A 13288-nucleotide genomic window follows, 5' to 3' on the forward strand; every position below is an offset into this window, starting at 1 on the left:
AAAAGCTTTTATTTAAGCTGGTATTTATGATTAGCTTGTAGGCACTTGTGGTAAAATAGTTTCACAAGTTATTGATTTTTAAAGTGTTTATCTAATGTTAATACAATTTATTATATAAGCTGCTCATCAGTTTAGTTGTCTAGGTTACCCCACCCTTGGCTTGCAGGTCAGTGAGCAGCAGTCAATAAACAGAGGCAGCCTCTGAAGCATGATGATTGGTCTGCACTTTGTCACGCCCCAAATGGTAATAAATCAAATACAGTGGAGTAGAAAAAAAAAGCCAAAAATAAACTTCATAGGCATGTGGAGAGTACTTCTTTTATTTTAAATATGTCTTCATTGGTTTAGCCTGCATACAGTAATGCATCAGCACAGAACTACACAGTACATAGGTGGACTGCTGTCACACCAGTTGCAGCTTGGCCAATGTGCAACATCAACAGTCAATATCAGACAGCCAGGCCAGCAAATCCCTTCATTTAAACTCCATTTAAAACTACTACTTTTTTTTTAGATACAAAAACCACAAGGACGCCTGTGTGTCAGCAACTTTTTTTATGACAACACAGACTTCAGTTAGGCAGTGTGGTACTTAACAGTGGCAAAAAAATAAAATATAACTAAAAAAAGAAGAAAATTTATCGTCATAGGTTGAACATCAGCCATGTTGATTCTAGAGATAGAAAGTGAGCATCTGAAAAAATACACAATTGTAATTGATCCACAAAATAAATCAGGGAGGTTGCAATTTGACTGACACCCTCCCCTTGATTTCAAACATTTCCATCCTATTTTTATAAGACAAAAATAACCAAACTTCCAATTGACACGTGCTCCCACAAATCCCGTTGTTGCACCGTTCGACCTGTGTATGGCTTTAAATGGGGTTTAAAGACTTGGCAAGATGAGAAGGCAGTAATAATAAAATCAGATGCAAAGCTTTCAGCATGTACGCACTAAGTTTCCATCAGGCCTACAACATGCAGATAGGGTAAAGTAGTAACCGTGTATCTGGTGAGAAGATTTAGGCACACATGAGAGCTATCTACAACTGTTACTTGTTCTCTTTTGTGCCAGCTTAAATTCGCAAGTTCAATGAAAAAGTAAACACAGTGGTGTTTTACAGAAACTACGTTCCTGTGTCGCACCATTAAGGCCTTCCCTGACTTTCACAACAAGTAGCCATTAAATTTAACCTTATGCCTATTTAACCCAATTTGAAGCTGGGCAGGGATAAAAATGTGTGCTTTTAATATGTTTTTGTACTTTTTTTTTTTTCCTTTATTTTTTTTTGGAATACAACAAGCTGTCAAACATATAACATCAGTATGGGTTGGACTTATAAAGATGAATGTTTCGGCTAGTGGTTCATTGGTTATGTACTTTTCAGCGTAACCATGCACAACATTTCTAAAACACAAAGAAAAGCAATTCAATTAGCATTTTAAGATTAAGAACGTGGAGGTTTTTAAGGCTATGACCCATGGTTTTTCTAGGAGGAAGAATAAGATGGAAAAACAGAATCAACTCAGTCACAGAGACAAAATAACACAAACTGTCATAGTTTGATGAAATAAGTAGTGGAATATTGACTTGAGCCTCAAGTGCAGACTCTCCTAGCTTCTCTCCTGGTCGCCCGTGTAGGAAGTCCCCTGTGATGACAACATGAAGGAGAACATCTTGTTTAAAAACATTTTAGGATGTACAGATGGAGATACCTCTGACACTTTAGTTTGGATTGAGATTTAAGAGTCATCTTATCAAGCTTAAGTGTTTAACAGCAGTATATACACTCAGGGCACTTAATGGAATAAGATAACCCCCCACATCAACCAGACAATCGCCTATTTGGCAACTGGGAAGGAAACACTCCCTTTAAACTGGATGAAACTTCCTGCCACGACCAATTCAGGGGTAAGGGTAAAAACAAGGAGTGTAGGAAGTCAATTAAGCATAAATGCTAAATGGATGCTGTGAAACATATTTGAATAGGTGCACTTCTGGGATCCAAACTGGATTTAACTGAGACGGTAACTTGGAATATAGGATATATATGAACATTAAAAACAAGTATCAACTTCTAGGTTACAGAATTAAAAGCCAAAAACTTCATTTCCTCTAATGGCCAGTATAAACTGGCTACAAACAGAGCTTTAGCTGTAACATTACAACCTGGAGAAATGGTTTTGTTCTTTATAGCTAATTTCCACATTAATAACACTTAAAGTTAGGGGAGTGGCCCAAAGCTGTCTGGTGTCACATCCACTAAGCTGATTCACTGTCATTAAATTCTATTTTTTAGTATTAATTACACTAATTATGGGGTATCTATGTCTTTGTGTTATACCTGTAGAGTTTTAGGAGATTGTAAACCAAGCTTTTGAATGTCAGCTAAAAACTAAAGCTAGAAAAAAAAAACACCCACTGAAGTAGAAGAAAACAATGCTAACAGAGCCCAGAAAGAAAGTTAGAATGTAGCCATAACTAGCTACATTATAACTATAGCTACATTAGCTCAGTTTTTAACCCAAATTTAGCCAGTTCATATTCATGTGTGAATATGTTAGTTCTGTAACATAATGAAATGCTATAATAATAGGTAGTGAGTGAATTCAATACATGCTGCAGCTACAATATGTCATGTAATGTGAAATAATAAACTAGCTACTGAAGAAGCTAGCCAACTGTTATGCTATGGTACTGTGTTAAAGTAGGCTAGTTGTGTCCTGTCAGGACAAAAAGAAAAAAATTAAAATGACAAAGGTACAACAACAACAGCTCATCTGTGGTGAGAGGAAAGCTCTAGGACAGCCTGAACTTGTGAGTGTGCTACCAGTTATTTTCTCAATAACAACAACCCTTGTATTCTAGCCTTATGAGTTTATGGGGCTTTTGGGTGGCTGATTTTTTATTTGAATCCTTGGGCAACGCCAAGTTGCTCTCCAGGGTGTTCGTCAGAGTATGAATGTGTGTGTTTAGATGGAAAGCAATTAAGTGTAGGAAAAAAGTGCTTGCATGAATGGGTATAAAGCATTCCAAGTGCTCAAGTAGAGTCGAAATGCATGATACGAGAACCAGTCCATTCATCACTTGCTGTGCTGCCCTGTGTTTAATATGTAAGCTAGCTAAATGTATATCAGACTGTGACTTTTTACAGATTACTTACACAACATTAAAAAAAAAAATAAAGCCAGCGGGTTTGTTTCACTCCAAACCCAGCAGCTCTACATCAAAGATGAGGGTGGCATTAGGTGGGATGATGCCCGGATGGCCTTTGTTTCCGTAAGCGTAGTCAGGCGAACAGGTCAGCTTGGCCCTCTGACCAACACTCATCTAGATGCAGGAGGATGAAGAGGAGGAGACAGAAACAGGACAAAGGCAATGGATTGTTATTGAGCACTTGTTCTGCTAGAAAATACAGTTAATTGGATCATAATGTAGTCTCTGCAGTGGAAGTTAGATAATAAGCCACAGGGGACAGTAAAAATATCTTGTTTACTAATGATGCTTCAGTTTTCCTCAATCTTATCCACAGTGCATCTACTCTGACTGCTTTACTGCACAATAGCAAATCAATCTAAATGCCCTGTGGGTATATTAAAGATCACACTGAGCACACAGAGAACTTGAAGTTGCTACCATTAAAAATACAGGATGTCCACACAGGCAGCACCAGCCACCTCATCTAAATGCTGCACGGCTGAGCGGGTGAGATATGGAGCTGTGTCCTTGCTGTGTTGGTGCACAGAGGAACAGAGTTAATGGAGAGCTTGGTAAGTGAAAACTCGATAATGGAACCATGTCAATAAATTTATGTGTTACAGAAGCAAAATACATCTTCTTTGAAACCATCCCAGTTACATTTGCCTCTAAATCATGACTGCTGAAGCTGCCGAGCTTTGACTTTTCCCCCAGAATCTGATCCAGTGGCATACAATACAATGCAGAATGTCCTCTGAGGACATCTGAATAAATTCACACAGCTTATAGACCAGCTTTAGCTTCATTGCTTGATCATTATTTTATATGTGCTGTATTGGGGTTTCCGTATGGGGTACTAGATACAAATTTAAGACTGTTTAAGACACATAATAAAATGTTTATTTCCTTTCTGCAATCAAGTCAGTCCAATGTAAAACCAGTGGGAACAATAAGCTCAGCACTTACAGTGGGGCAAAATAGTATTTAGTCAGCCACCGATTGTGCAAGTTCCCCCACCTAAAATGATGACAGAGGTCAGTAATTTGCACCAGAGGTACACTTCAACTGTGAGAGACAGAATGTGAAAAAAAAATCCATGAATCCACATGGTAGGATTTGTAAAGAATTTATTCGTAAATCAGGGTGGAAAATAAGTATTTGGTCAATAACAAAAATACAACTCAATACTTTGTAACATAACCTTTGTTGGCAATAACAGAGGTCAAACGTTTACTATAGGTCTTTACCAGGTTTGCACACACAGTAGCTGGTATTTTGGCCCATTCCTCCATGCAGATCTTCTCGAGAGCAGTGATGCTTTGGGGCTGTCGCCGAGCAACGCGGACTTTCAACTCCCGCCACAGATTTTCTATGGGGTTGAGGTCTGGAGACTGGCTAGGCCACTCCAGGACTTTCAAATGCTTCTTACGGAGCCACTCCTTTGTTGCCCGGGTGGTGTGTTTTGGATCATTGTCATGTTGGAAGACCCAGCCTCGTTTCATCTTCAAAGTTCTCACTGATGGAAGGAGGTTTTGGCTCAAAATCTCACGATACATGGCCCCATTCATTCTGTCCTTAACACGGATCAGTCGTCCTGTCCCCTTGGCAGAAAAACAGCCCCATAGCATGATGTTTCCACCCCCATGCTTCACAGTAGGTATGGTGTTCTTGGAATGCAACTCAGTATTCTTCTTCGTCCAAACACGATGAGTTGAGTTTATACCAAAAAGTTCTACTTTGGTTTCATCTGACCACATGACATTCTCCCAATCCTCTGCTGTATCATCCATGTGCTCTCTGGCAAACTTCAGACGGGCCTGGACATGCACTGGCTTCAGCAGCGGAACACGTCTGGCACTGCGGGATTTGATTCCCTGCCGTTGTAGTGTGTTACTGATGGTGACCTTTGTTACTTTGGTCCCAGCTCTCTGCAGGTCATTCACCAGGTCCCCCCGTGTGGTTCTGGGATCTTTGCTCACCGTTCTCATGATCATTTTGACCCCACGGGATGAGATCTTGCGTGGAGCCCCAGATCGAGGGAGATTATCAGTGGTCTTGTATGTCTTCCATTTTCTGATGATTGCTCCCACAGTTGATTTTTTCACACCAAGCTGCTTGCCTATTGTAGATTCACTCTTCCCAGTCTGGTGCAGGTCTACAATACTTTTCCTGGTGTCCTTCGAAAGCTCTTTGGTCTTGGCCATGGCGGAGTTTGGAGTCTGACTGTTTGAGGCTGTGGACAGGTGTCTTTTATACAGATGATGAGTTCAAACAGGTGCCATTCATACAGGTAACGAGTGGGGGACAGAAAACCTTCTTACAGAAGACATTACAGGTCTGTGAGAGCCAGAGATTTTCCTTGTTTGAGGTGACCAAATACTTATTTTCCACCCTAATTTACGAATAAAGTCTTTACAAATCCTACCATGTGAATTCATGGATTTTTTTTTCACATTCTGTCTCTCACAGTTGAAGTGTACCTCTGGTGCAAATTACTGACCTCTGTCATCATTTTAAGTGGGGGAACTTGCACAGTCGGTGGCTGACTAAATACTATTTTGCCCCACTGTATTTACAAAGCACATGAGCGGGTACATTGATATCACTGACATCACCACCTCATTTTAACCAGCTGAATTTCATAATTGACAGTAATACAACTAACTAGTTACATGACCTGGAACCAGACAAGTAGCAGAAACTATGGCATTTATGGCATTTGCTCCAGGTATAATGATACTGTTTATAAACAGGAAACAATGAACACGTCTGAACAAGCAAACTCTAAAGGGCACGATTTTTGGTCCTGGAGCCTTTCTAAAGTCAGTTTTTTTTTTTAGGCTGGTTTTAGTCTGGGTCGTTTTGGCTAATCGTGAATGAATCTGTTGGACTGCAAGTCTGCAAATAGCCTAAGCAGAAGTCAAAAGACATTTTGCAAAATGCAATCTCAGTTTTCATTTTTTGCCCGGTAAGAATTTTACTTCGCACTACCTCTTTTCATATATCTGCTTTCATGGTCAGACTGTTTTTTTCTTTTGTTTTTGTGTCCAGCCCATGCGCCGCTTAGCAGACAGTTAATCAGAGTCCCTGAACTGTTGATTGAAATTCTTTGTTTTTTTTTTTAGTGTTCAGACTAATTAGCAACAGCATGTCTGCTAACCAAACTAGCTAGCATATGGTGATAACTTAGCACACCATCCTCGGCTGTAAATATGGTCACTTCTCGTGGCGATCGTGGCTCAAGAGTTGGCAGTTCGTGTTATAATCGGAAGGTTGCTGGTTCGAGCCCTGGCTTGGACAGTCTCGGTTGTTGTGTCCTTGGGCAAGACACTCCGCCTACTGGTGATGGCCAATGGTGCGATATGGCAGCCTCGCTTCTGTCAGTCTGCCCCAGGCTACAACTGTAGCTTGCCTCCACCAGTGTGTGAGAGTGAATGAATAGTGGAATTGTAAAGCGCTTTGAGGGCCCGAAAAGCGCTATATAAATGCAATCCATTATTATTTCCGGCTCCAAAAGAACTACAAAACCAGTGGAACACGTCAGCTTTGTTATTTCCATCTTCTCAGCAGAGTCGATGGTTGTTAACCTGACTGAAAATAGGCTGAATGAGCATAGATGTATCCATGTTTTATTGAATCATCATCAACTTCAGTGAATGTTGTAGTTAAATTCCACCATCTTGGACTGCAGCTGGTGAAGTAAGCTTTCTTCTGTTGTACAGCTTAGAACTGCAGCACATGAGCCAGTTTGGTGGCCTTCCAGCTTGCAGAAGATCTCCAGTAAGGAGTACGAACACCAGCAGCAGTCCAAGATAGTGGAGTTGGAATCTTTCCAACCACAGGACTAGATCCTTCCTACAAAGCAGCAGATGGATATTGAAGACCGCCACAACAGTAACCTACCCAGTGACTCAGCTAGTAGGGAAAATACAAAATGGTTAGCAGCAAATTAACTTCCCAAATAAAAGTGAGAAGATTATGGCCTAGTAAACTGAAGGTGGGTATCACTGGAGGGATGAATATATAAAACTAAAACGTGCTAACCCACCATGTAAAGTCTATGATGGAAAAATGTAACGCTACTAATAATAACCTTTTTACCTTTTCCCAAAGTTCTCCAGCCTACCTGCACTACACCCTCTTCCCAGCCTCGGATCACTTCCTGCTTGCCAATCTTGAACCGGAAAGGCTTGTCTCTGTCACGAGAAGAGTCAAACTTCCGTCCGTCTGTGAGAGAGCCTGCAAACAAGGAAACGGTAAGATGGAAGTACAGTGTGTGAGAGAAACAGAAACAGCTGCTGGTGCACGCCCTCATCCTGCTGTTGAAAAAGCCAGCCATTACCCCTGAACATGAACAATTACAGGACTAATCACTCACAGAATGTTCAGGCCGTGTACAAGTTGTTTCATAAAACCAGTGATGTCTTCCAAGCTTCTCTGGCATCCATCATCTCTGCTGTGTTTATACAGAGCGCACAAATAAAGGGATTCTCAGCATCTCAGAAATAGAAGCTGCAGCTGTCTGCATGGTGGGTTTGAATGTGAGTCAGGAAGATGCAGGCATGGGTGCACAGAATAGCAGCCCTCCAATACCATTTCCGCCATCGTTATTACTGTTATTACCACCACCGTGGAAGGGTGTGTGTCTGTGTGTGTGGTTGCTTGATGCAACATAACACATATCGATACGCAGATCAGGAGGCGAGCTGGCAAGATGCAGCCTGTAATCCCAGCGGCACGGTGGGGTGTCCTGTCCTCTTCTGGAAATCTAGATATCAGATTATCTGGACAAGCTAAAGGTCCCATTCGATCCGAGCACTGCAGTGCAAAGAACCCAATAATGACTTTCTCACACGCTGATCATTTCCTGGATGCAGAGCTGCTCCCAGACAGACCAAGTTTTGATCTTCATACAGATGTCTGCATCAAAAAAAGACTCGCTTGTGTAACGGAATATCCTGTTTCATGTCAAGATAACTTTGTAGGCTTGCAGGAAGGGAGACGGCTCAGAGAGGAAATCCTGCAGATTGTGGGTTATTAAAAAGGAGAGAATGCAGTCTCAAGCCTAAAAACAAGTTTTAAAAAATATGCTTTGCCTTGCAAAGCCCAAATGAGCTCTGACTTCATGTTACATAATCTCGAAGCAAAGAGGCTTGTGTTACAGGGTGAGTTATGTCTGTCTCACCAGGCAACACGCTTTGCCAAACTAAAAACAGGTGCAGACAAATATGTAGTCTAGTATGCTGGGAACTGCACGACATGATCTACATGTTACTCCCTTTTAATACACTGCAAAGCATGCTAATGATATCTGTCAGTCTGTCCACTGCTTTTACGTCTCAACAGCAACACGAGGAAGGATTTCCATGAAGTAGTGTGCAATTTCCACAAGAAAACTCTCAATGACTTTGCTGATCCACAAACTTCATGCTCCACTATGAGTGGCTTGTAATAAATTAGTTTTTCATATAGCACTATCTGAGGAGAATTTTAATTTATGCAAAACTTTGGCAATAGAAAAAGCCACAAATTTGATTGCACAAATTCTGCTAGCATGCACACAACCGACTGCTAAACCTCAACATACGGTTTTAGCATTGCATTGCTAGCGTTGCGGAGCTCAGATGGGAGAGGAGTCCAGAGGGTAGGGCTGCCACATTGAAAGCTCAGCGGTACAGAGGTTAGAGCGAGGGACAGACCCATGGCTGAAGATCGTAGGATCTGAGACGGTGTGCACGGGTGAAGGAGGTCAGACAGATACTGAAGGCCAGCGTATGGAGGGATTTGTAAGTGAGAAGGATCTAGTAAGTGATGTGTGACTTGATCGGCAACTAGAGATTAATGGGGGTTGGGGGGTATATGTTGCCAAAACTTAGTCTGTTTAAATGAGAGCCAGTATAAAAGATGGACACAGTCACTCACTGGATAGTTAGTCACTTTTCTCTATCACCAGTGTTTTGAAACCAGATGTGACGAGTGAGGGCTGGATCTGACTGTGAAACCCCGTGCTTATTAGTTAATAACTCTATACTCATAGGCTTGTTAATATTAATAGGTCAAGTATACGTCATTAGTCAATTAAACGGTGCTACCAATTTGCTAATGTCGACAATTTGTCATGGACGAGTGTTCATATTTTGGATAATCCTTCTTTATCCACTATTGTTTTTGCCAATCAGTTATGCTATCAATAATAATAATGGATTGCATTTATATAGCGCTTTTCGGGCCCTCAAAGCGCTTTACAATTCCACTATTCATTCACACACTGGTGGAGGTGAAGTGTCTTGCCCAAGGACACAATGACCGAGACTGTCCAAGCCAGAGCTTGAACCGGCAACCTTCCAGTTACAAGACAAACTGCCAACTCTTGAGCCACGATCGCCCCAGTCACTACTTTAGACTTTTTTTTAACACAGTATGATGTTCAATTTCAACCCAACTCCTCCCTGAGCCTGGTTCTGCCGGAGGTTTTTTCCTGTTAAAAGGGAGTTTTTCCTTCCCACTGTCGCCAAGTGCTTGCTCATAAGGGGTTGTTCTATTGTTGGGTTTTACTCTAATATTAAAGGATCATTATCTTTCAATATAAAGTACCTTGGGGCAACTGCTGTTGCGATTTGGCACTATATAATTAAAACTTAAATAAATTGAACCATTTCAGTCTTCATCTGCACCCTGTGGCTTTGGATTATTAGTTAGACAACAAAACATTTTATGCTGCCATCCAAATTGACTCCAGTGAACTGTAATAAGCTTCTTCCTTTCTAAACATTTTTTCTTAAAAAAAACACAAAAAACCCACCAAAAGACAACTGAGATATTAATTAACACAGAAAATAAGTCTTAGCCACAGACTGTGCTGTACATCAGTCCTACAGCTCTATCCTGGTGGCACAAAGGAGGGGTTAAAAATAAAAGATGTGACTGATATTGCTAACTCTTTTTCAATGTGACGAAGTGACCAACATTCAGTGTTGTTCACATAACGTGCAATTCTCCAGAAAATAGTAGAGGATTGAGCCTGCTATTATTACAGTCAGCCAGACGGTTATAATCGGCTCAGCTAAACGCCACCAACCCCCAACCCCCAACCCCCCAACGACCCCAGAGAAACTCCAACAAAGACAGAAAAGCGCTGGAAATCAGACGGGATTTAAAACCGTGCTGTCTGGGCTCCTCTGGTCTGTCTGTCTGGTCCTCTGAGTGAACCCTGCGGCGGAATCAGTCTGTGTCCCCCCTCCACCTCCTCATTTGTTAATTATCCAGACAAGACAAATGACCACATTCATCCAGTGATCTTCATGAGGCTGTAATGGAGCGGTCGGCCCCAGACTGAGGCGCGCATTATTTTACGCAGTGGTGAATCTAGAGCACCGTCCCCGGGACACACCACCACCTCCACCACCAACTCCACCTACTGTTGCTGATGCTGCTTTGCACGTTTTAATCTACCCAACACACCGAATGTGCGGGGAGTAGAACGCGACGAAGGGGTTAAATTTCCACGCAGCTCGGTCGGTGACTGACAGTAATACCTCTTTGCCCTACTGAGAAATCACTGCCTGGAAAGGTCTGAGGCACAAAATATGTCTGCTGTGCACACTTTGTCCGGCTGCACGTTGCTCTTAATCCAACCCTCACAGCGTCCCTGCGAGGATTCTCATCATCTCCTGCGATACTTTCAGGATTATCACGCTGAGCTATTTTTCAGAACGGGTGTAGGACACAGTGCCCACAGCCGTTACTCCACTCGGACGGCCTTCCCGTGAACCCGCCGGTGTGCCTAACGTGTACAGTGTGTCCGTGCACGTACAGTTTAAGTTTGTCACGTCAAACTCACCGACATAATGCACCACACACGTCTGTCCTTTTTTGGGGAAAGTCCGTCCTGTGGAGAAGCCAAAAGGGAGCTCAACATAACATGCTCATGACGCAATTAAGGCGCTGTTTCTATGGCTGCACGCAAGCACGTTAAAATGTACAGCAGGCTTTACCGTCACCGGGGGTGATGGTCTCGATTTCGACTCCCATTTCAGCGCTGTGCGTCCTGGAGCTGCTGCTGCTGTCCCTGAACACGGCAACACTCCTCCCGCAGTCAGTCTGTCTGCGCGCTCCTCCGGCGGATGTTCCACATCTCTCTCTCTCTCTCTCTCTCTCTCTCTCTCACTCACTCACTCACTCACTCACTCACACACACACACACACACACACACTAGCGTCAATGGCTCACATCAACACTTCCGCCCACGACCACCAAAGTAAAACCCAATCTAAATCACTGGAACGGACCCCTGGCGGCCACAGGCCACCCGTTTTCATATTTAGATGAATGTTATTAGAATAAATAAAATCAGTTTTAAAAGTGAATAATATATTGTTCAGATATTATCTTGTGATTTAAAAAAAAATCAAGATTAAAAAAGTTTGCAAATAACAGAAAAACAGGCCTTCAAAAAGGAAAAACCGATCACAGCGCACTGGGTTTACTCTGGGCACCAGCAAGTGCTCCTTAAATGCAAAAGCACAACGTAGCAAGAAATTAAAAAAGTTACGTGCCATTCATTTCTGACTGAAAGAAGAATCAGAACTGACCTGCTTCTTAGGTTTTTTCATTCTCCATGGTTCATTTTTTTCAACCTTATGTCTAAATTTTATCTTGCCATGTTTATTATATTGTTATTAAAATATTATTTTATTGTTGCTATTGTTCTTGTACTATTTTACGGTGACCTTGAGGGTCTTAAAGGCACCTATAAATAAAATGTATTATTATTATTATTATCGTTAAACTGTAGCGCAGTAGTTGAGACTGTTATGCTAAAGTCACTATAAAATATTTGCATGCCAACCGAGTCCACGTGGATGTGTGTGTGTGGCCTCTGAGATCTTAATTCATCTTAATTCAGAATACAGTAAGCTTAAACTGTATGTGAGAACAGGAAAGGAAATATTTAAAGTGGAAGCTTTTTTTATTCATGAGAATGATTTTAGGTTTCTTAGATCTAAACACTATACAGTGAGTCACGTAAGACAAACAATAAAACACTATTAGAACAAAGGGGGCCCATCAGATCTGATCAATAGTCAGATATTACACAAAGCTTGACACTTCCATAAATCCATCTACCATGTGTTGCAGATTGCTCAGACCTCCCTCTTCCCACACAACACTCTCCAAAGGGGCACTAAGAGGCTAGGAACAAAGCCAGCCAAGAGACACAACTGACAATCTCATGTCCAGCTGGGATCGTCTCCCTCCCTTTTGGCATGCCCAAATCCAAGGAGGACCCCTAGATTAGAAACCACATCATCTGCCTTCCTCTCAATTCTTACATTTTACAATTTTCAACCTCACAGCAGAAATAATCAGAAACCAAGACTCTACAGATATTTTCTTAAGAAGTGCTATACAGTGGGTAAATATTTTTAGAATGCCTTTGTTTTGTTAAGGAAGGTAGCCACTTTGAATAGCCGGCAGCTGTGTGCCAAGCTTTACCTCTGCTAATTACAGTTGGACAAACAATAAAACCTGCTGCCAGATGCAAAGAATCTGTTTGCTTCAGTTTTGGTGAGTTCAGTCTTAGTATTTGATAAGTCTGCTACTTAGTAGTTGCTAGCAGATGTGTGTTTAATGTTGCATTCATGCAGTTCATTGATGCACCTTATTAACCAAACATGCTAGCATGCAATAACTTAGGCTTCCAGCCTCTTGTCCAAATATGGTCACTCCTGAAAACAAACCAAATATTCTGACAGCCAAAACATCCAGAAGGGCGACGTACCTGTGACAACATCCTTCTTTTAGATACAGTCTGTGTGCCAGACTGACAATGGAAATGGCGGTATTTGGCAATAAGGTGTATACACACCTTTGCTGGGTCCATGTGTAATTTCTTTTGGGAAGTCTGACAAATGGAGGGATTTACACATTAGAAAACCAACATGAAATGTGGTTACGTCACTGATAAACTCACTGATGTCCCCCAGGTGAAATGCTAACATTATCTAGCATATTATAATTCATGTTTTCTCACTTTATAAAAGCAGCAGATATCCCACTAACAATAACAAAAACACAAGACCATCA

The 13288-nt window shown here is 41.7% G+C and overlaps 1 protein-coding gene across 1 annotated transcript; it reads right to left on the reverse strand.

Annotated features, from left to right (window-relative positions):
- Positions 1 to 304: 304 nt before the first annotated feature.
- Positions 305 to 11414, reverse strand: fkbp1ab (FKBP prolyl isomerase 1Ab). Its single transcript, XM_026154259.2, has 5 exons — positions 11196 to 11414; positions 11042 to 11089; positions 7328 to 7440; positions 3167 to 3333; positions 305 to 1652 (listed from the first exon to the last, which is right to left on the reverse strand). The coding sequence occupies exons 1-4, from the start codon at positions 11230 to 11232 to the stop codon at positions 3205 to 3207; spliced, it is 327 nt and encodes a 108-aa protein (XP_026010044.1). The 5' UTR covers positions 11233 to 11414; the 3' UTR covers positions 305 to 1652; positions 3167 to 3204.
- Positions 11415 to 13288: the final 1874 nt, after the last annotated feature.

This window comes from Astatotilapia calliptera, chromosome 20, assembly GCF_964374335.1.
Source record: "Astatotilapia calliptera chromosome 20, fAstCal68.1, whole genome shotgun sequence".
Lineage (NCBI taxonomy): Eukaryota > Metazoa > Chordata > Actinopteri > Cichliformes > Cichlidae > Astatotilapia > Astatotilapia calliptera.

Excerpts from the sequence above, each read along its gene's own strand:
- fkbp1ab (XM_026154259.2), bottom strand. The coding sequence starts at position 11,232 with ATGGGAGTCGAAATCGAGACCATCACCCCCGGTGACG. Across the intron at positions 7,441-11,041 it reads GTGTGTGGTGCATTATGTCG|GCTCTCTCACAGACGGACGG; the intron begins GTGAGTTTGACG and ends CCTTGTTTGCAG. Across the intron at positions 3,334-7,327 it reads GGGAAGAGGGTGTAGTGCAG|ATGAGTGTTGGTCAGAGGGC; the intron begins GTAGGCTGGAGA and ends TCCTGCATCTAG.